At 39.1% G+C, this 24,344-nt stretch overlaps 2 protein-coding genes across 2 annotated transcripts in view; one reads left to right on the top strand and one right to left on the bottom strand.

Moving 5' to 3' along the window:
- Window positions 1-11,140: 11,140 nt before the first annotated feature.
- Window positions 11,141-21,294, bottom strand: LOC139469578 (uncharacterized). The gene is made up of 5 exons (XM_071251777.1): window positions 21,176-21,294; window positions 18,135-19,604; window positions 17,394-17,535; window positions 15,300-15,480; window positions 11,141-14,685 (listed from the first exon to the last, which is right to left on the bottom strand). The coding sequence occupies exons 2-5, from the start codon at window positions 19,205-19,207 to the stop codon at window positions 14,555-14,557; spliced, it is 1,527 nt and encodes a 508-aa protein (XP_071107878.1). The 5' UTR covers window positions 19,208-19,604; window positions 21,176-21,294; the 3' UTR covers window positions 11,141-14,554.
- Window positions 21,295-21,561: 267 nt separating this feature from the next.
- Window positions 21,562-24,344, top strand: part of LOC139469576 (L-xylulose reductase-like) — an 88,484-nt gene continuing 85,701 nt past the window's right edge. Inside the window, exons 1-3 of the mRNA XM_071251775.1 lie at window positions 21,562-21,646; window positions 22,340-22,437; window positions 23,222-23,376. Coding sequence (XP_071107876.1) covers window positions 21,595-21,646; window positions 22,340-22,437; window positions 23,222-23,376 — 305 coding nt within the window. The 5' untranslated portion in view covers window positions 21,562-21,594. The remainder of the gene's footprint in view (window positions 21,647-22,339; window positions 22,438-23,221; window positions 23,377-24,344) is intronic.

The following is a 24,344-nucleotide window of genomic DNA, read 5'->3' as shown; positions in this document are numbered from 1 at the left end:
ATGCCATAATCTATCGTAAAGGGAGGTCAGGACGTACTGCTCTCTATTAATCTCAGCTGTTTGTGTCCAACAGTAGCTGAAGTCGTCTGACGCTATTTCCCCCACTTCGATCTGCCTCATTATCACAGCATGTTCACCTCTGAGTCTACACCAGTACGTCTACGTCGGGAGCGGGTGGCACGGCCCCACGTGACAGATTCAGCCTTAGCATCAAGTTCCGGAGGGACGTGACCGGTGCTTCAAGAGTGTCTGTCATGGCGGAGTGACCCAACCCAGACAACCCTGGAGCCCTTGACAAAAATACCTCAGACATGCTTAAACCTTTAAAAGGTTGTTTTTGGTCCTGAGACTAGACTGCTTGCTGCTGCATGTCACGACTCCCCTATCCGACCCTGTGGCCTGAGTCACTCGCCATATACTTAAAGACCCATTGCACTAGTTACAAAGTGTCCAAAACTTGGACGAGCATGTTTAAACTGCACAAAATCAACACCCTAAAGCATGCTCAAACCGCTAAATTATTACCTTGTATACTCCCTAACTTGCCTGTGGGGTGCTAGAAGGTTGACAGTCACATTACAATTTCATCAAACGTGCGACGTCCGTGCGCGCGCGTGTGTGTGTGTTAGCGTTACTTTGCTTTGACGTTTTTGTAGTGATATTGCTGAGATACGATGCCGCAAGTTAAAATGGATACCCTACTCAGAAACAGTATACTCCGATCTGACCAGTCCTTGTTTTAACCCCATAATGTCCAACACGATTACCAACAAGTACCATCTTTTAGCGTCTTTGGTTACGACGCGGGCAGGGGATCGTACCACCGACCTTCAGCTCTCTTCTACACTACGCGGGACGGTCGGATAAAGGGTGGATAAAGCGTTTGTTCGTCACGCCGAAGACCGAGGTTCGATTCCCGACATTGGGTACAATGTGTGAAGCCCATTTCTGGTGTCCCCCGCCATGATATTTCTGGAATATTGATAAAAGCGGTGTAAAACCAAACTCTCTCACTCTTCCGTACGCAAGCTGTCTGGGTACATCAAACTTAGAGCATAAAAAAGAAGAAGCAAGGAAATGATGGATTATTTGGACAAAAACAAGAAAACCCTCTCCACAATCATAAGAATATCTGCTAAAAACAGATCTATTTGACGATTCCGACTATATAATAAGCATGTGGCATAGCCTGTCCCGACGTTTATTGACGAAGGACGGGTAAGCTGTAAGTGTGAGATCGAGTTGGTTTTATCCATTTCCCATCATCATTTCCAAAAACAAAATGAATGAAACGTTTGAAACGTCAAACTAAAAGGAAACGTCACCTGAGAACATAATCTGATAACGCCTATATATTATTGACTGTCGTCATAAATATTGAACAACGACATGACGTATTGTACTCAACATGGTAGTGACTAACGTCATATCGTATTTGGTATTGTGCTCAATGCAGGAATATTGAATACCGCTATATCGTATTGTACTCAACATTCTAGGAATATTGAATAACGCCATATTGTATCATACTCAACATTCTAGGGACCTTGAATACCACCATATCGTCTTGTACTCAGCATTCTAAAAATATTGAATAACGCTGTATCGTGTTGTACTCAACATTCAAGGAATATTGAATACCCCCATATCGTATTGTACTCAACATTCTAAGAATATTGGATAACGCCATATCGTTTTGTACTCAACATTCTAATACTATTGAATACCGCCATATCGCATTGTACTCAACATTCTAGGAATAATGAATACCGCCATATCGTATTGTACTCAACATTCAAGGAATATTGGATAACGCCATATCGTTTTGTACTCAACATTCTAATAATATTGAACAACGCTGTATCGTGTTGTACTCAACATTCAAGGAATATTGAATACCCCCATATCGTATTGTACTCAACATTCTAAGAATATTGGATAACGCCATATCGTTTTGTACTCAACATTCTAATACTATTGAATACCGCCATATCGCATTGTACTCAACATTCTAGGAATAATGAATACCGCCATATCGTATTGTACTCAACATTCAAGGAATATTGAATAACGCCATATCGTTTTGTACTCAACATTCTAATACTATTGAACAACGCTGTATCGTGTTGTGCTCAACATTCAAGGAATATTGAATACCGCCATATCGTATTGTACTCAACATTCTAAGAATATTGGATAACGCCATATCGTTTTGTACTCAACATTCTAGGAATATTGAATACCACCATATCGTATTGTACTCAACATTCGAGGAACTTTGAATGCCACCCTATCGTATTGTACTCAACATTCAAGGAATATTGAATAATGCCATATCGTTTTGTACTCAACATTCTAATAATATTGAACAACGCTGTATCGTGTTGTACTCAACATTCAAGGAATATTGAATACCCCCATATCGTATTGTACTCAACATTCTAAGAATATTGGATAACGCCATATCGTTTTGTACTCAACATTCTAATAATATTGAACAACGCTGTATCGTGTTGTACTCAACATTCAAGGAATATTGAATACCCCCATATCGTATTGTACTCAACATTCTAAGAATATTGGATAACGCCATATCGTTTTGTACTCAACATTCTAGGAACATTGAATACCACCATATCGTATTGTACTCAACATTCGAGGAACTTTGAATGTCACCCTATCGTTTTGTACTCAACATTCAAGGAATATTGAATAACGCCATATCGTATTGTACTCAACATTCTAAGAATATTAGATAACGCCATATCGTTTTGTACTCAACATTCTAGGAACATTGAATACCACCATATCGTATTGTACTCGGATTTACGGAGTTTGAGTTTAGCCAAGACTGGGGCTGGGTAGGTCGGGTCAAGTGATCCCTTTTTCAAGGTATTTGCAAGCGCATAACTACGGACCTAAAACCTACGAAGTAAACATTGGAGCAATAATTCTACTTGTTCCACGACAGGAAACCACGAGAAACCAGATTGAAAACAAAATGATACGGACATACCTTCTTCAAAAGAAGAAACGCACAGGTAGATGTTAAGTAAATTTGTTGATCCTAATAAAGTCGATTTTTTTTAATTTGATATCATATATACAAATATGAAATTTTGGAGCTCGATAGTCACATGTTGTCGTTGTACAAAGGCATTGAATACTGTTCGTTATCATGTTACATAAGGCCACTCAGTATCTCGTGTGACCGCCCCGGGCAGCAATCAAGGCAAGGCGTTGATGTTGGCATTATGAAGATAATCTACAATGACACGAGCTGTGTGCGGTGCTGCGTTGTCCTGTTGAAACAGCTCCCTCTGAAACATGGAACATGGAGTTATTGATTCTTAGTTAGGGGGAATTTAAGTTTCAAGGTTTTACACAAAACGTATTTAATAGACAGTATATGTCACGTGTCTCGTGAAATAACATGTTTCTCTCATCGTGTGACGGCGGAAGAGGACTTATTTCAACTCCTGAAAATATCTTCTTTCACCCGTCACTCGACGAGAGAAACATGATATTTCACGAACACATGGAATATCATCCCAAACTGGCCTCTATAGGAGATATCGCTGCAATAACTATTGTGATGTCACCCGCGTGTTTAAGTTTACATGATTTCCGTTGACTACTCCAACGACTCACTTGAAATTTGGGACACTATTGCTTCCGGTGCCACAATCTTGCCGTGAGAACCATTGACAATGGTTTATTGTGTGTCATCCGACGGCAAATTCATACTATTGTTACGTGTTGATTCCCATATTGAAACGCAAAGCTTAATCCAGAAGAGGGTACGTGCAGAAGAAACGTGTGTGGTTAGTTAATGATTTGTAAGTAACCACACATAATCAATGACCAATTAACAATTTTTATTGAAACACAGGATTTAGTTTACTGTCATATAAGACGATGGGTCAAACAGCAGCACTAACATACAAGCCCTATTACACAAGTCAGTGCACTTGTCACAGATTGAATGTCTAGGGTTAGGCACATGTTCCGTTCTTCAATCAAGGAATCTCTCTCTCTCTCTCTCTCTCTCTCTCTCTCTCTCTCTCTCTCTCTCTCTCTCTCTCTCTCTCTCTCTCTCTCTCTCTCTCTCTCTCTCTCTCTCATATCGGACCTCTTTATTCCGGGAACTAAGGGAGGTCACTCTAATTTATTAGCTGTCAAGGTCACAAATGCAGCTTGGTATTGTACGAGCGCCACAGTCAATTCCCTGCCACTTACAATCTTCCCTACAGCGTATAACAAAACTACTGGTAATAAACACTGACTTTATGTTATATATTCGATCACTTACCGTGTTAAATTCTGCCTTCAGTATGTTTGCACGTTTTATTACAAATTTTCTGAACACAGTACATGGGCGGATACAGAGGGGGTGGGGGTGGGGGACACACACACACACACACACACACACACACACACACACACACACACACATTTTCAAAAAAGCTGTATCCGCACATGCAGTATGAACACCGGGATTTTACGTTTACATCTACATAAACGCAAACAATATTAAAGTCAATTCTTAAATGGAGACATTGATACGCTGAGTAATCTCTGAAAGGGGGACCTTGTCCGTCCCTGTCCCGCTGCAACCAAGAAGTAATTATTTCTCAATATCGAGACGGCCAAGTATCTATTGTGTTACAACAGCAAACCAATGCCATGTCTTCTTTGAGTGGCATTTAGAAGTTGGAATGGTAACTAAGACAAAATTGTTATTGATAAGCAACTTCTTTATCACAATTGGGCGACGTTTCGGTGTAGATTCTAACAATAGATAGATGTGTATATAACACATAAGGTTGATGTACACTGATTGATTAGGTAGTTATGATATTGTTATGCATATATATCATGCTCATACCTAGTTTGTACATCATTTGCTTGATAACGGTGTTAGAATTTACACCGAAACGTCGCCTAATTGTAATAAAGAAGTTGCTCATCCATAACAATTTTGTCTTAATGCTTTGTCGATTTACTTCATCACAGTGAGATGTAGATCTTTAAGTATGTAGTGAAATATGAGTGAGTGGTGTGAGACTATCATTAAATAGACAACCGCAAACGTTTAAAACTAGAATACTGCGTCAAACCCTCGTCACTCGTTCCTGTCATCTTATTTTGAATTTGAATCGCAACACAAATACATAAAATGACATACCAAAATAAGTATTACTTTTCGAATATAATATCTCAAATGCATATCTTTAAAAGAGCACATACACTCTACTTGGCACACAAAACCTTTGAATGCATAAGTTGCACTTTAAATACCCCAGACAGTGTTGAAAGCAGAGGGCGTCAGTCGGTGCAAGATGTGTTGTTGTGTCTTCCTAACCACTTTCCTCGTAGACTGGAAATAAAGCAGCGCCTTCACACTCAAATAACACACTGCACTGCACCGCACCAGCCACTGCATGAGGAGACGGTGGGGATTTGCGTGTTGATCTAGAAAGATGAAGATAACGTTTTGTAGTAACCAGAGACCCTGGCGTACTTATTTCCATCCTATGTTGCAGGATTTTGCAAACACTGACGAGGAATTACTTGGAGTTTGTTAAATTGGCATATTAGAAAGTAGAGATTAGTTCAGTCGTGTGTGGCTGTTTGTGTTATCGTAATTATAGCAAGTGGTCATGTCAACTTTGACCCCAGTAAGTTCAATAAGGCTATCCTCTTTTCTTTCCAAAATTTGCGGTTAGTGATAATCAAGTAAATAAAGCGACAAAACCCATTCCATATCCAATAGAAATCTCTGCATTAAGCAGAGTCGATTGTACGATTCCGACTTTATCATGAGCATGTGTTTATGAATAACTATCAAATAGTGATGATACCAGGTATTCGCGAAAAGGTGAGCGCATCCTGCCTCACAGTGGCACCAGTCTCAAACACATGCAAAGGCAAGTCAATTGCTCACCTGAAAAAACACGGGCGCACAGGGTACAAGTCAAAACAGGGAATTGCATCGGACATCATTTTTTTCACTGATGCGTCAAATTTGGAAACTTTTTTAAAGCTTTACAGGGGCCTTGAATGGTTTAACCTTAAGTCGGCTTCTGTTTCAACAAAAGTCACGTAACCTTCAATATATGCAACATTCAAATCACAGAGAAAATATCCGCAAAAAGTGTTTCACATCCTTTCAATGTCGACGCAGTTACCTCCCACGAAGGTTGACCTGCTACTACCGAATAGTTCCAGTGTAATCATGTACACAATGTTTTCAGCATCTTCCATGCATAGGTTCGGCCTTGGATATGTGACCATTGAACTACATAATATAGACAGTTATGACAAGTTGTTTGGCATGAGGAATTATCCATAAATAAGGGATAGAAATCCATTAATATCTGCTGACGTCTGCGAACAAAATATATTCACGGAGATGAAGGCAGTAGGGCTATTTCTACTGGAATTTGATCACACCAAGCTGATGACATAGTCATTTGAACCCTACGTTCCGTGAATACACGTCGGCGCCAAATAAACTTTCGCAAAAACTCCGAGAGTATCAATATCGTCCTGTGCAAAGCTGTTCTAAAACTCCGATTAGCAATAAATCAGATAAAGCTTTGTTAATTTCACATATTAAACACTAGGACTGTCCACATATTTTCCATCAATTTATTTACTGAAGATCAGAGCAAGTCACTTGTAGGACATTGCAATGCGTGGTTTTAGATAAATGTCATATCAAATTTTCAGGCATCAAAGTGGACATTCTTTTGCTTTTAAGAAGTCAGTCCTTAGTAACTGGTATACATTTCTGTTTTTGAATGCAATCGCAGTCCTTCTTTCGAGGGTGAAATTCCATCGTGAAAACCCTGTTGCTCCAGATATTACGATCTGACGGCAGTAAAATCAGCGTGGAGGTCAGAATGCAAATACACTGACACAGGGTTAATTGCCGAGGTTTATCTGGATCAGAAAATACATTTTATTGAGCAAAATAAACATTTCTTGGATTTTATCAATCAGAATAGACATTGATAAAAAGCTGAGATGGGTTATATTGATTCTGTCTGACGCCAAGCACGAGGCCTATTTAGACTGCTTACTAGCACGTCCGACAGAAATCTCGCGTGATTCATCGTAGCCCGAGACGTATCACGTGAATAGTCTCAGCCAATCAATTCTTTGTTTTTCTACTGACGTCGGGATAAGCGAATTTAATACGCATTGCCCTGAATAAAGTATTCTTTGATTCAATGATTGTATCAGTTAAGCGTATGAAATTACGATTACCTTTCATAAAAGTAAATGAAAAATATTGCGCAGAATTTCCAATCTGTACATATCTTCTTTATGGTTCTCGTTTTTGTATGTGAATTATTCTTTAAGATGCGATGTAATCTTGACGATATTTGACAACCAAATTATCGTACAACATACTTCCATAAAGTCATACATAAATACTTTCTGGACGAAAATATCTGTAATATAACTGGTTGGTCTGGCGCCATGCGTGTTCTCTGATTCATCTTTACCAAAATACACATACTGTAATGAAAAAAAATTAGAGACGGAGAAAAACTTCTAAAACGCACTCGTAACAATCGCATGGAGTAATACAACATTATGGTCACAGAGATTTGCTCCGGGCCACTAACGCACAATAAACGCGAATCTTGGGATCCATGGTTTAACTTGAAAGGGGCATCGAGCAATCATCCGGGCAGTTCAAAGACAAGGATGAAGAGTTACCTGTCCCTTATCGATGTTTTACGCTGAAATCACTCATAACCATCATCGCATGGGCGGTTATGTCGGTCCGTGTCTAGCCCTCAGGATGGGAAGTTGTCAGATGTTATTATGGCCGAAACTAGTGTAATTGCTTTGTTTTCGTTTTCTGTAATATGGCGCGGGAGTGTTGCATCACCCAGCGTTATATGGGATGCTGCACCAAAGAGATCGTATCCAACCACTGCTGCACTGATGCGTATCTGCAGAATGGGGTTTAAGGCTCAGAGTTATATTATGGTCCATTTATAACTATCAAGAGCGTGGGTGAAAACGGTCGGATGAAATGTACAACGCAGTTTTATTACATATCTGATGGGAAGTGGGACATCTTTATGTTTAAATGAGTTGATATGTGGCTGTAGATAGTATCACGGACCTATATACAAGTCCGTGATAGTATGTACACAAACCGTTAGTTTTACGACAGCGGTTACAATTGAATTGGGAGAATGGACAGAGGTTTACACACACAGAATGATGTAGATGTACAACTCTTGTACTACATAGCAGTGTCTTTCTAAAGACCCGATTAGAACAGCTCCCCAGCAACCTATGCTTGTAAGAGGCGACTTATGGATCGGACGGTAACTCGGTTGATCGCGTGTCATCGCACCCCAACGGCATGTGAAGTTGCCTATAATTTAAATCACTGGTTTGTCTAGATCTGGTCCGGGCTGTTATACAGAGGCCGCCGTCATAATGCTGGTCCATTGGTGTGCATAATCTATGTTGTCCAGTTATCTGATGATATGATTGCTGGGTGAGAAGTGAGTGAATGTTGTTTTACGCCAGTCAGCAATAGTACTGCTATATCACAGTGGCCTGTGTATAGTTGATCGATGACACATGCCGGGTCCCTCGTTAAACGATACAAATATTAGCGTACGACAGCATGTGACAGTAAGCGGCGTTTGCAAGCGTAGCGAGCGTCTACGGGCGATTGGCATGCTTGAAACTGTCAGAAGTCAGCATGCAGTGGCAAATACGTTCAATGTATCACAGACTGTGATTTGCCGACTATGGAACAGGTCCCAACAAACCTAAAACTTGACGATCGACCCCGTTCAGGGCGTCCAAGGTCAACGATAAGAGTACAGGATCGACGAGGCTCTACGAAATTTAGCCCAAAAGACGAATCAAATTGCTGTAAATGTAGTTACGGGTAAGACGATTAGAAATCGTCTACATGCAGCTCATCGCCATGCTCTACGGCCACGTGTTGTGCTGCCACTTACAAACCGTCACATTGCCAACAGACGTCAATGGTGTAGACAACGTCGAAACTGGGGTCGTCGTCGCTGGCCACGTGTCATGTTTTCAGACGAGTCCCGATTCACTTTACACTTTCTTGATAGGCGTGGTCGTGTCTGTCAATGTCAACCTGAGACCTCATGACAGACTTGGCGGTGGATTGGATTTGGTGTGGGATGGCATTACTATGACCGACCGAAACCCACCCCATATTGTACAAGGAAGGGTCACTGGACAGTACTGTCGGGACAATATACTTACACCCTTTGTTGTCCCGTTTGCAAGGCGAGTGGGTCGACGTTTTCTCTTTCGGGACAACTCCCGTGGTCACCTTGCACGAATCGGCAATGCTCACCCCCAGCAGCACAACATGCACAGAAAGCCATGGCCAGCAATGAGCCCAGACCTTCCACCAGTGAACACGCCTGAGACATATGATAGGGAGGCGTGTGAGTCAACGTCATAGGCCATAGGCTCAACTTGACAAGGCGTTGCAGAAAGAGTGGGACAGACTCTCTCAAATCGGTCTCAGACGTTTACCACTTCAGTGAAACGGGTATGGTGCTGACAAACCTAAAAACATAATCGGGGCGAACCGGGATTCGAACCCACAGTCATAGTTTTCTGGCGAGCCCAAGGGGCGCAACTCTGCACAGCGAATCGCGACGCCTTAGACGACGGGTCCACTGGTGCCCCCAAATTTATTTTTTTATTTTTGTTTTTGGAAAGGGAGAGGTCCAAATTATCAAAAAGAATTCTCGGGGGAGGGTGTGTGTGTATTAGTGACGGTATTTAGCACTACTGACAAACAAATGTCAACTTTGTAATTTACCATCTTACCCCTATCGGCCTTCAAGTTCGTTGACGTCATAACATCTACTGTCATTCTTCACTACACTCTCAAACTATGGGTTCTAATATTGGACACTGGACGCGTCCACGTGTTCTGCCACAGAACACGAAGGTTCTATTTTGGACAACACGTGTTCTCTTGCTGAACGCCTGTGATCTGTTGTAGAACCCCCTTGTTCTCTCCGAGTCCCTGCACAGTAGCAAAGATCATGTGCTGCATATTGATAGATAAATTCACTATATACTTGTTTTCGAAATATGTATTTTTGAGAATAAGAGAGAAACAGAAAATGCGTATAGGAAGAGTGACATTTTGAATTTGATGAATAATATATAGTTCATAGGCCCAGGAGAAAGATTTCAGGATACCAACGTTTGCGAAAATAACTCATTCATGATTTGGGGTGGGATCAGTAGAACTGGAAAAAGCAATCTCCATGTCCGACAGCGGGCACGATGACAGGTGGGCGCTACAGAAATGACATTCTGAATGTGAACGTGAGATCGTATGTCCCTGCAATCGGAACGGACTTCATCCTTATGCACGACAACGCACGACCTCATTGTGCCAGGGTCGTTGATGCCCACTTTGAGCGGGAGACCATTGTCTGCATGGAGTGGCCAGCTGAGACCTCAACCCTATCGAACACATGTAGATGCTGCAGCTCTCCCCCTCTTGACACCCTGCCCTTCTGGTAACGCTACAGTAACTCGGCAATGCTCTTCCTGAAGAGTGGTTCAGTCTTCCTTTGGCAACCATCCACAGCATGCTACGAAGGTTCCAGGCTGTGCTGGCATCAAGTGGATCCCATACATGCTACTGAGTTGTTTTTGTTTTACAATGAATTTGTTTTCATGATATTTTTACTTTTCTGTTTTGGTGAGATACTCATGTTGATGGGTGATCGGACTGATTATTAGTCACATGTTGTTTGTTGCCATTGTGTGGCACAAGACAACAAACTTTTGTTCATTGATAATGTCTTCAAACAATATACCCTTTGGTTATTTCAACAAATCCTTGGTGATCCTCAGCAAACTCTGAGTAGTATAGTCCAGACTAATGCCACTTTGATAGTGCCAGGGATTGAACCTCCGACTTTCCCCTCTCCCGGCAGACGCTCTATCCACTAGACCACGGTGGCAGTCTTACTGTAATAGAATGGAGGATGTAAACAAGCAGAATCAAGAACTGTGGGATCCAGTCTTGTCAGTGTCCTGTCGTCTCCAACAAATGAAGAATTCAAATAGATGTGAAATTATTTATTTCTTAAAATCGATGTTTCAGTAAAATAACAGACACTGCACAAGTGGCAAAATGAGCCAAGATAATAATTTCTCCCAGATGATCACATCTTTATGTGGATATGTGTGCTTATGTTATCCACCTTCAAATTTTGGCAACACTGTTGAAATTATTGAAATCATAAACAAATAATGCTGAAATGTTGGGAATCACGTACACAGCAATGCATAACAAGACATAACTAACTACTGCTCCTTGGTGAACACAAGGATGGTGACTTCAGAGAGAAGACAGGCAGATTGACAGTGAAATATTGCAGGGATTCTGCAGGAACACAAATATACAGCAGGTTTTACATGGATTTTAAAGCGAATATATATACATGACCACCAACACCACCTCTGGTTCCACCAGTGAAAAGTATGTTCAGTTAATATAACATAAGTTGGGATGAGTTTGACTAGTGACACTTGTGTCATTTGACATTTACAGTTTGGACAAGTATTGTTGCCTCATGATGAAGGAAGGTTGTGCAATCAAACAGAAACACACTTCACAAACATAACTACCACTCTGAAGTGTTTCCAGTGAGGTGAGGTTAAATCCTCTCCAGGTTCCAGGACTGACCATAACCAAGCCAATATCCCCAAGGACACAGTACAAATAAAAGACATTATGTGACAGGGATGCATATATACACTCTGTCTGTGTTGCAGCTTGTCTGTTTCTTAACGTTGCACTCAGCAATATTCCAGCTATATGACCACAGCCTGTAATCAAATCAGGATCAGATAATCCACTGATTGATATTGTAAGCAACAATCTATTCCATCAGGGTACCAGGACCATCCTGGCCATTGAGTCGCCTCTTAGGTCCAGTATCAGTTCTTGGGGACCAGTTCTAACCCAGCTTCCCTACAGGAGTACACTGTGTGACTGGAACATGCTCATGAAGAATGGCTATCATATAATGATCTTGAAGGGAGCGAATTTAAACTTTACACAGATTGGGCAATATTGCAGCCATGTAGTGATGAATGTTCTTCTAGGTAAACATTATCTGTACATCATATGATATGGTGAACATGTAAAAATATTGTCTTTTCCGTTTAATGATTTAACTCCAACTTTGCACTCCATTCAAAAGAATGTGGGTTCATAAAAAAATAGATTCCTTATTCAAAACTGTATCAACAATATTTCAGACAAGTCTCACATAAATAACCTTTCAGAATGTACATGTTATATACATGAGTCACATGAAGAATAAATTACTGTACACACAGAGAATGTCAGAGGTCACCATTAAAAATAAAATTGAGCAAGTTTATTATCATACAGTTAACAACACAAAGAAAATTTAAAATCTTAACCATGTCACCTTTCTGAGAATACTTGACTGGCAACAATACAGTCTTTCAGATTGATGAATTTCATGTACTTATATCAGTAACATGGACAGTACAATTATAACAAATAAACATTAACATGGAGAGCATTTGCCTTCATTTCTGTAACACCACACGGCCAATTCTTTATGAATGGACCAACCACTGCAGGCAGAATTCAGAATACCTGGTAAGACCATTATTACCAGTAAATCTACAATGATAATTTGTCTTCTACCACAGCAGTGTCTGATAGATAATTACTACATCTAACAGTATTTATATTGTATCAGGACACTGCATCCATTTTTGCCTGCTAAACACACAGCACTGAAGTATCACAAAATTTATGTGATCCAAATGACTAAGCTAAATATATAGACATATTTAATTTTTCACAACCATGGCAAAATCTAGGACTAACACAGCAACAGCATGAGATTCAGTTCTCTTAGCAAGAATGCCTAAGTTGTACAGCTACAAACCGTGGATTTAGCTTTTCACCTTGGACCAATCTACAGCTACAATCTGTAGTCAGTACAGAGTTGTCTCCCTGTTTCTCAAATAACGTCTATTCTTACCATGCTTACAGGGTTATTTCTCAAAGCCACTGAAACATGGACACAAACATCTACCGACTTCACAAACAAGCTAATCAAACCATCCTCTCCATGTTAATCCTATTTCATACTAGTCAAAAGAAGTCAAAGACCACCCATTCTTTCCTACCATGATAGATTAACTATAGTAATATGAAAGAATCGGGAGGTCATATTTCATAATGACATGGGGTTAAATAGTATGACAATTGTACTATTGCAAGGGGGTTATCTTCCTTTCTTCCTAATGCACATCTAGAAGAAAAAAATTAATTCAATTATTACACCACAGTAAACATGGTAAATATACTTCTCAAAAGTAGTTAAAGAAACCCTGATTCATTCATATTACTATAATCAGTAATCATGCCATAACAGATCACCCATAGTAATAAGTTGGATAACTTTTGCCCAATCCCGTTGACCATATATGTCAATAAAATATGCTTAAAACAAACCCAAAGTAATATGAAAGCGTCAGGCGTTACTTACCTTCTTTTGAGTAGCATCAAATGAAGTAGACACAAACATCCTAGAACATCATCCCAGTAAATAGATTTGGCAGCTGACTTAAACTAATTAATGGCAGGCAGCTGAACAAAAGCATTTGCTACAATCAACTAAAATAACATATTTTCATTTAAAATGTGACGAATAAATTGATTCAGTTACCAATCTTCATATCTAAGATTGTTAAATAAAACAATTTAAGAGGGAGAAGGAAGCAAATCACATTAGATGAATCACACAAATGTTTTGTATTTCCAGTGAAAGACATGTATGTCTGATAAATATGCACATAACAGTCTCAGAGTGGATGCATGATCCAACACAAGAAGGTCCTGACTGACAACAGGAAGATTCATATCATTCTAAGCCTTCAGTAAATGTACAGTAGCATGACTCACTAGCACCCCAACACAGTTGCCTAACTTGGTTTTGCATCACAAATATTGTTTTACTTATTTAGGAAATCATTTTCCTTGGCACTGATTTCCTATTTAATACAACATAAAATCTTCAATGGAATGCAAACATTACTGATTTCATGTTAAAAATGATGAACCCAAGGAGAGGTTATGTAGTTATCAAATACTCTTCCGTCTGGAATGAAAGTTAACATACAACTTTTCAGGATAACTTTTGGCTAAAAGGTTAAAATATATACTATTTCATGACACCAATGGCGCATTTGTATTCACATCCCAAAGTGTGAGATACAGTTAATAATTCACTTATGGTCACATAAGTGAGTTTGATCGAGTCATCTGGTCTATATTTATAACTCTATATCATAAAAATATAAAATTAATATCCCAAAAATATTTCCATACACAGCAGTACAAATCATACATTTAATTTCAGACTACTGCCATTTCCCTAGTATTTCTCAGGGAGTAGTATACTAGCATAGTAGTTTCCCTGCAACTACACTATAGTCAATACTAGCTTGTCAGTAGCTCCTGGAGGTCTTGCTTCCCAAAGTCTCGCGCAATGTCTGATGGCGTGAGGTCCCCCATCTTGGCATCGAGGTCAGCCTTGGCCTCCACAAGCACCTCTACCACCTTCTCATGACCTGAGGGGAGATCAGTGTTACCATGATATTACCATCAACATGAAACACTCATATGGTGCATACCTCACAACTATTAGAACATCCCATTTACTTTGTGATTTGATACACTTACATACCAGGCGATACAATAGATACATTATCATCACGTTTCAACATGTCAAATGACACATGCTTTAATATCCATACAAAACATATCTAAATCAATTTAACTTGTACTATATGAATGTCATTGTGTCAATCTGTCAATAAACCAAATCCTAGCATGCTTAGAGAAATAAATTTGATTGAATTACAACAGGCCTCTTTATGAAGTCACAACAAAACCTATACAAATGCCGTATATATGCCCACTTGATGGCAGCACATTAATGTTGGAGGAAATACCAGTACCAATTCTGACAAGTTGATAAGGTTAGACTGTCTTAAATTATACAGAAAACTAATGACCAGTTGAGCTGAAAAGAAAACGAAATTCCACAAATTGTACTGCTGCATTACAAAATGATCGATTCAGCTGTTAATTAGAAAATCAGTCCTGATAATGTACACTGGATCGATGAGTCACCACTAAAGCTCTGTAACCATGCGGGGCAGGGATGTGAAAACATGCTTACCATGCATGACAGCAAGGTGTAGTGGAGTAGCCTGTTCACACTGTGGGTTGGCAGCACTGACTTGAACGTAGGGACACTTGAGGAGCTCCACCACCAGACTGAGATTGCCGCTGTTGGCAGCAGCATGGAGAGGGGTGTTCCCTGTGTCAGCCGGCTGGTTCGGGTTTATTGCTGGATGAACCTGCAACATATATCATCCTATTCATAGACACTAGCAGTGATAAGTATGGTCTCTGATAACAATAACCATATTAAAAACCATCATTCATAACATCGTGGATGCCTCTGTGTAAAATGCAGCATGGGTATAGTGTACTGTAGACAGTCAGTGAAGTGAACCTCTCAATCTCATGACATGATCAGATGTTCCTGCTTGCCTGGCAACTATCAAAATTACCAGTCCCACCCAACTTTTGTCAGTCCCAACTTTGAACAAATAAAAATGGTATGAAAATTACCTGGTTTTAATTCTTTCAACATCAATTTCAATGCAGTGTAGTTTAATGGCTGACAAATTCAGTGACATCACTTCTGAAGAAACTTATTTAGATCTACACGTTATTCACACAAAGTTCAATCACTATTTTCTCTTTTTTTTCGGAATATTTCACTTTGATTCAAGACTAAGTCACTACAAAAACATATTTAATCTCGAAGCAATGCGATATATTATTTCCTTGCCAACGGTAAACCCTGATGATAACAGACAAGCTGACCTCAAACATACACTCTTTTTACTATCGACAATGTTTTGTTCAACAAGAGAGATTTACAAGATACCTTATTTGCCGGTCTACAGGGACTGACAGTCACAACAATTACCGACCCAAGCCTAATTATACCGGTCAAAAACTGGTAATTATTGGTTAACAGGAACACTGTTATGAGAATGAAAACATGCATTAAACACTTGGTCAATGGAACAAAGGTGAGGTGAGGTGAAATAGGGTTTAAAATTGCATTCCAGATTATATAGTAACGCCATGGAATGAAGGAGAAGGAAACGTAATCATGTGAAGGTATGTTTCTGTTTTTCAAATACACAATGCATCTGCATGGTTACTTTATCATGTTTAGTGAGTGGTTTGGGCATTGAGAAGTATTTCGCTTGTCATAGGCCATGTAAGCTTATGCATGTCATGTGTTAGGTGAACATGGTGAATATGGGGTTTATGTCACATTCAAGGTTATTGCATTTACATAGCGATGTGCTTGCACGTGTGCTTGTTCTTGTCTAGATTAACACCAGTTTTATAGAGTTAGCCGACTGAGATACCATGCTGCAGTTCAACATGGATACCCCACTCAGACACAGTATACTGACTCTGAGCCAACCAGTCCATGTTTCATTCCCTTAATGCCAATGGTCAACCAGGGTAAAACCAAGTACAATTTTTTTGGAATGATGTGACTGGCATTGAACCGCCGACCTTCCACTTTCCGGACAGAAGCTCCAACAATTAAATCACGGAGGGGTTCCTTATGAGTGAGTAAAGCCTAATGGAACACAGGTCAAAGACATTTACATCCTTGGGCAGAGTTGGGTTGAACCATTAACTCAGCTGATGACCAACCACGGGTCATAACTGGGGGTCATTCTTGTACTGGCACCTATGGTCAGCTGATCTTGTCAGAACTAATGGACATAACACTGCACGACAAACCATGGCAACTTAGACAACTCTCCTCTGATTCAGAGCTGTCCTCATGGTTATAAATATAACCAACTCATTATAATAATAATAATAAGTGCATTTATAATGCGCCAGATTCCATTCACCGAGTGGATGCTCATAGCACTACACTATTATTACCCGGGTCAATGGATCAGTGAGCACTCGATTTTCATTCTCAGCTCCCTGGGGAGTATACAACCCAAGCTGCCTGTGAGGCGCTAGAAGGTTAACAGCCACATTACCATCTCATCTATCATTGATTATCATTATTACTTCAACATGTAAACAACTGGCATAATCATGATAATATTAAAACTATTACACCAAGGCCACGACATAATTCTCTCAACACATATCATTATTTATAACTTACTATGTTTACATATCTTCAAGAAATACACTTTCAACTTTAACCCACCCTTGTCAATAAGTAGTGCAGAACTTTTTCCTGGTTGTGCATGACAGCAGTGAAGATGAGACTTCTCTGGTGGGAATCAAGGTGATGTGGCTTGACATGGCCTCCTACGAGCAGGTAGTGCAGTACATCCACATACCCCAATCTGAAAGAAGCAACAAGCAGAACATTGCTACTAGTATGCTACAAGAATGCGACAATATTTAACATGTCTAATCATGCCAAACAATACACAATATGCACGATAAAACACCAGGTACAGAGTGAACATTACTTACTCAGTTAACACTGCACTAGAAATCTAACCAACATTGTCTACAGTTGGTCAATAATGTTCATATGGTTATACTACTGACATTCCCAAGTGCATAAGCATGGTTTAGTGAATGAATATTTTAAATAGCAGCCAGTTAAAATTCAAGTTTATACAGGCAAACCAATGGTCGATACCATGAGCAACAATCCAGGTACATTGACACAGTGTACATGGTATATGTGAGTGAGTAATAAGCTTGTCACCACTCGATCATCCTAAAATTTGGTCCCCCTCTTTAATCATATTTAGCCAAAGCAAAATCATGTTAATATCACTGACAATAGCACAATTTTTTCTGTAAGCTGTTATAATAAACATGACAAAGAGAATCAAATATTCACCAATCTTCCACACCAGTACACATTGAATGGGTAGTGGTGCTCCACAATCCAATTACGTACCCTGACAGAGTAAACTGCATCACATACCTAACTGCCTGATACATCCTCTGGTAGCTTGCATCAAGACATGAGACACTGGACGGCAGGGGCAGCCCGGAATGGTTCCCAATCCCTGTCAAGTTCTGGTAAAAGTTTGTTATTGCACTCCACATACTGACAAGGGCAAACGACCTTGTGGCCAGCAACCACTGGGCATACTGTCTGTTCTTGGTGGAACAACGAACATTGGACAACAGGTTCTTGTACTGCTCTCTCTTCTCAGATGACAGAATATCAAGGTAATCCAGGAATAAATGATTGCCCTTGGAACTCATCAACTTTGAGGGGTATTCAACCAAAAGAGCTGAGGCAAGATTTGTAATGTCTGATCTCAGCACTTTCCTCTGTTCCCTACCAACGGAAAATGCTAAACTCATCTCTTCAATGAGAATTTCATACTCCATTTCAAATATTTCATGCTTTTGCACATCTGAAAAGCTGCTGAGCCAAAAGTGAGCAAACTGAACATAATTGTCGCCTGCGTGACAAAACTTGCAAAGGGCTCCGACTGCATCATTGGCCTGAGTAAGCCAACCCGACACAAGTGTAGCGTCCATGTAGCACAACATATCGTCATAGTTACCACTTTTCTTGTATGCTCTTGATTTCATTTGGGCAGATGAATTTCCAACTCTGCTTGATTCAGAGTCAGGCTGCACTGAATCCTGCGAGAAGTCTTCCGAACCACCTTGCACTGGAGGAAGGGGTGGTGGTTTGGGGAGGTCATGGCGAGAGGGAAAAGTCTCTAATTCCTTCTTTTTACGTCTCCTCTTTGCTGCCCTTTTCTGGGATTTTGAAATTTGAGTTTCTACGTTAGCTGTGACCACAACTTCCGATGGTGAACCATTTGTCACGAAACCTGAATCAGGTGAAATGCCACCCTGAATGAGTCCTTGAGAATTAGTCAGGCCATGTTTGTTATCAGATCCACTATCGCTGCTGATTGATAAAGAATCAAAGTTGTTCAGTTCTTCATCACTAATAATCTCCTCATCGCTCTCACGGACCGTCAAACGGGACACACAAATAAGGTCTCTTAGGTCTCTAACACCACGACTCATCTTGAATGTTCGGCTGTGGCAACACCCTACATATTATGGCATGTTCTGTAGTTCAATTTCAACTCTAACCCTGATGTCAAGTGCAAGGAAGGTGACTGTGATCAAACTAGGTAAGCGAAAACGAATCCTCCAAGCAAACTCAAAGAGAAACATCAACGCTGACGACAGATTTGTAGCAAGATCAGTATAGCTACTAACACTGAAAGGCACTACTTCAGACATTAGTTCAGTGCTGATTCTAAAACAACATATGTTAGTTTTCAGGGATAAACAAGGAACTTGTGAATGTGACAAATGCAAGAGTGTGAAGTTGGTGCCATGCCAAGTCAAATAAAAACATCAGCGCATCTCGCAGTGGACTAGGGTACAGGTAATTCAGAACAGCCATCTTTTACATCTGAAAAAGACAACAGAAATATTGTGAAAGGAACTGGCATTATTAGAGCTCTAAAATATAACAAACATAAACACTATGTAACCACACTTATTATCATTATTATCAGTGTTAAAAATAATACACGTAGTTGGGTCCTTGAGATCTTTCCCTATGAAACTTGACTTTCATGCTGAATTTCGAACACTGATTAAGGAATCTATTATTACATGGATAGAGTGGGATTGCACAATATCAAAACCCAGTTGTGTTGGGATTTAATATAATCTGTGCTGGTAATTATGATCCTAGTAAAACAACTGTACTGCTAATGACTAGTGTCTTCTCATTGTGTTTTAATTTGTGCTACTTGTACTACTCTAATACATGGAACATTCACAGTATTCATTTAGTTAATCCTTCATTATCGACTTCACAATTCATGTCTATAAGTATAACATCATGCATATTGAGTGAGTGAGTTAATGCTAACATCACATCGGCAGTGTCTCAGCCATATAAGGGATGTCTATTGAATCTGTTGGTATTGATGTTATTGTTAATATCATATCATGATCAAACTACAACAGATCATGCTTCTCACAACAAACATTACCAACTACTAATGTCAGTGATTGCAGTAAATAGTTATCATAATCATAGCAATGTAACTTTTGTTGTGTATCATTATCATGGACAGGAACGAACTGAAAAAACAATTATTTATCATGTTTATTATCATAATCTGGGCACATCCCCTTATAATCAGTTTCTGTGTTAAGAAATATGATGCTAAAATATTCACCTGTTCAATCATCAATGGATTTTTCTAGGATATCAAACTATGTGCCCCATAATTACGTGTTTAAAATATGGGTTTCTTCTTAAATTCTTATTTTCTGAAACTCAAGATATTTTTAATTGGCCTATTGCATTCAATGCAAAGATGTAAACAATGTAAAACAAGACAAACAGCACATACCATGAGTTGTTGGGTAATAAAGGTCACCTATACTAAGTGATCATATCAGTCGAACATTATGAGTTGGACATATTTCTGTCCAATTTGGGAATGTTAACTGACATTTGTTGCAGACTTTGGGTCGGATTCTCAGCAGGTCTAGATTATCCCGGTCATCACTTAAATTTACATTGATACACTAACTGATATTAGATCACTGAAACTGGAACTTTTACATTCGTTTATAATAAATCCTCGAAAATGGCTCTGTAAAGTGTTTATAGTGTGAGATATCAAAATACCATGAAGATAGCTACGGTTCCCACGGAAACAGGTGATGGGACGGTATTGTATGGACACTTCAGTCACCAACAGCTGATCAGCACACTCGTTCAATGTGCCAATTGACCTATGTATTGAAAGGTCAATTTATGTTCGAAGCTATCTAACTGGACAGCGAAATGTAACCGTTCTGCAAATGTCTTATATGTTAATCAATATTAGCCAAGACTAAAAACAATATTGCAAAGCTCAAGTTTTACTACCGGTTTCAGCATTCCTAACTGTGATTCCAAATATTGATTTTTGGTTCTGTGGAAGTCGTCAGAGTAATATATGTTGATCTTCTACTTACAGATGTCCCAGTTAAACGTTTTCCTTTTAAAATACTACGAAATGAAGTTCTATCAACTTAAGTTATACAGTCAAGCATTTGTTGGTTGCGTCGTCATGACCGAGAACTTGTTTTCAGGTAGGCGGCGCTACCTGCTGTATAATACTTTCCTCAAAGCTGTTAAGATTAGTCCATTTTTGAGAACTGACTGCCACTTCAGTTCCAAAACAATCATGTAAATAGACATATTTTTAATTAACAAAGAAGCACTTAATATAGTTTATTAAATCTGGAACTAATGTGGTGATAAAAAAACTTCTATCATTTTACAATCGTTACCTCCCACAAATTAAATACAATTTTCGTCCCCCTAATATCATTCTGATACTTTTCTTCCTCAAATCATACAAGAGTTGAGATAAAAGTATCTGAAATCAGCTATGGAGATCAGTTTTAACGGTAAACGAGCTCTTGTAACAGGGGCTGGCAAAGGTAATTTTTTTCATTCGATTCATATTTCATTGCAACTCCGGGAAATTCATATGTTTTTGATTGACAGTGTTTCTTTTGTAATAAAATTGAAATTTTCACTGGGCCGGGGCGGAAGGCATTATTAAATAGGTTAGTAGGATAGAGGTTATGTGGAGAGGTTATGTTATCTGTAAAGCGGCCGCTGTCAGTGTCTAATCTCAGTGACATGATCTAGAAACACATTATTTAAATGTATTTAATTTTTAACAGTTTAGCAATTATGGATATATGAAAATTTAGACATTGGAGAATCAAAAGAAATATTGAGGAAAAGAAGAGGAAAAAATGCAAAACAAAACAAATTAATTACAACCCATCAATTTAATTTATAAGAAAACAAGATGATATATATACGTTTTGTCATAACCTTCCATTACTGGTTACATTTTATTTAGGGCTAAAGAATAGGGACAAAATTAAATTACAATTTTACATTGCACATAGTCAAACCAAGAAGTAATTTTGTACCTAAATAAAGTAATGTTTACAAAATCATTCATTGCAGTAATTTTATGGTGAGTTAAAATGTATGTTCTTTATGTCATCAGTTCAATGTTGTTTTTAATGCTTTTGCTATTTTTGTCGCAGTTTTAGGAATACCCCTGACATGCCTAAGGCATTTTTAACAGTTTTGATATACTTTATCTCTCACAGGAATTGGACGGGATATTGCCAAAGCCCTGGTGAGATGCGGAGCTGATACTGTGGCTGTTTCCCGTACTCAAGAGGATCTAGACAGCCTAAAGAAGGAGGTATGCTCATCACGTTGTAGCAGGCTAACATACTGGGGATTTCATTAACCTCAAGAACAATATTACGCGAATGAAAGTACATTTATTAGTATTCAAACACTGTTTGATAAATAGATAAAAATAACTAAATTGTAGTAATAATAATTTCCTACCGCCTTATTACCAACCACTGCAAGTAATTGTTAAGAATTACCTTATCACTAGCCATAAAACCTTCTGTGGAATGGTCTGCGATTTTTTCTAACACTTGGTACTCATGATTATCCAGCGTGAGGAAAGTGTAACTATTTAAATGTGTTAAGATTGTTGCTCTCATGGATAAATAGATAAACTGCCAAATGTGTGCAGGGGATCTTATGTACTGCGGATGGCACAATCACTTTTGTCATTACTAGTGGTTACATGTTTTTGCAAGTTTGCAATAAACAGTACATGATTATATATTTCTCCTACAAAATATGCAGTTGTTGTGTTTACATTTATAACATGGTTTCCTTGTCAAGGTCATTATGTCCAACTGCAGCTGGTGTACGTGTCCTGTGCCTCTCACATTCATTTGCAACTGCATTTCTACAGAATTATCTGAATGAAGCACTCGTAAAATATTTGATTTTAGAAAATTTATATTTGAAGATCCTTAATTATCTAATGACATTTAATATTTACAGTAATGATACTTTCCTGTTCTTAGAAACATGACAAATGTTGTGATATTTGCAGGTTCTCACACATGTAATGATATTTGCCATTTCACATACAACATCACATGTGTAAACATCTGCAGGTTCCAAGTATACAAACAGTCCAGGCTGACCTGAGCGACTGGGATGGGTCGAGGAAGATCTTGGAGACTGTTGGGCATGTGGATCTCCTTGTCAACAATGCAGGTGTTTCTAGAACTGGGCCCTTCTTTGAGGTCACCAAGGATGATTGTGACTTGTAAGTCTACATTCCAACAACTTGTTGCCTTAATAATGAAATAGTCATAAACTTGAGATAACCATCTTCCCGAGGCAAGGGAGTTAGCTGACTATAAAAGTCCAGTTTCCACCCATGCCATACTAGGCTGGAATTCCTGGGCTCGACCGTAGCGCCACCAGTGGTTATTACGAGTTATGTTCCTTCTAAGCCTCTCCTATGGACCAATCAGATTCCACCTCTCGTATCACTTGCATTTGTTTCAAACAAAATTGTGGCGCCCAGTCAAAACGATCTGATTGATAATCAAGATCTATATTGTGATAAAACAGGTCTTACATAGCGAAGTGCATCAAATCACGTGAGCACCTTGATTAAAAACATAAAAAGACTTGGAAAATATCTGTTGACAACGAGTTGGCGGTGCACATGCTTTGCAAATCCTGCAATCGACAGAAATCTGCAGGACATTTTACAAACCAGATTTCGATTTCAGTGAGCGATTTTGATTGGACTATGCATAGACTCGTTAGCCCAGCCAAAATGTAACTCCATAATACCAGCCTAGTTCGGCAAGGGTGGTAACTGGACTTTTATAGTCAGTTAACTCTCTTGCCTCGGGAAGATGGAGATAACTTGCTTTGACCCTTCCCTTCTGGCTTATAGCTCCAAGCATGACAAACACAGCAATGCATTATTTGTTTTAATGTACAGCCTGAAGAGGCTTGTTGGAGCTGAGGGTGCTTGCAAAAGGTTAAAGTTACTCCAAGTGTTTTTTTATTTGTATCTGTGTATATTCTGCCTGAGATTAAAATTTTATTTTTACATTTGCATATATGAAGTAATTTCCTTGTTGTGTCATGAAATAAGAGGTTTATCCCAGTCAAATGTTTTGTGATCCTTCCCATGCAATTAGAATATATTGTGTTCCCTTAAGTTTCATTTGTTCAATACAGATAATTGTTCATCTTACTTCTCATCATCAACAT

The sequence above is a fragment of the Haliotis cracherodii genome, unplaced genomic scaffold (assembly GCF_022045235.1).
Source record: "Haliotis cracherodii isolate W230 unplaced genomic scaffold, xgHalCrac1.p SCAF_2, whole genome shotgun sequence".
Lineage (NCBI taxonomy): Eukaryota > Metazoa > Mollusca > Gastropoda > Lepetellida > Haliotidae > Haliotis > Haliotis cracherodii.
The sequence above is the reverse complement of the archived record's forward strand: the minus strand, read 5'-3'. Positions and strand labels throughout refer to the sequence as shown.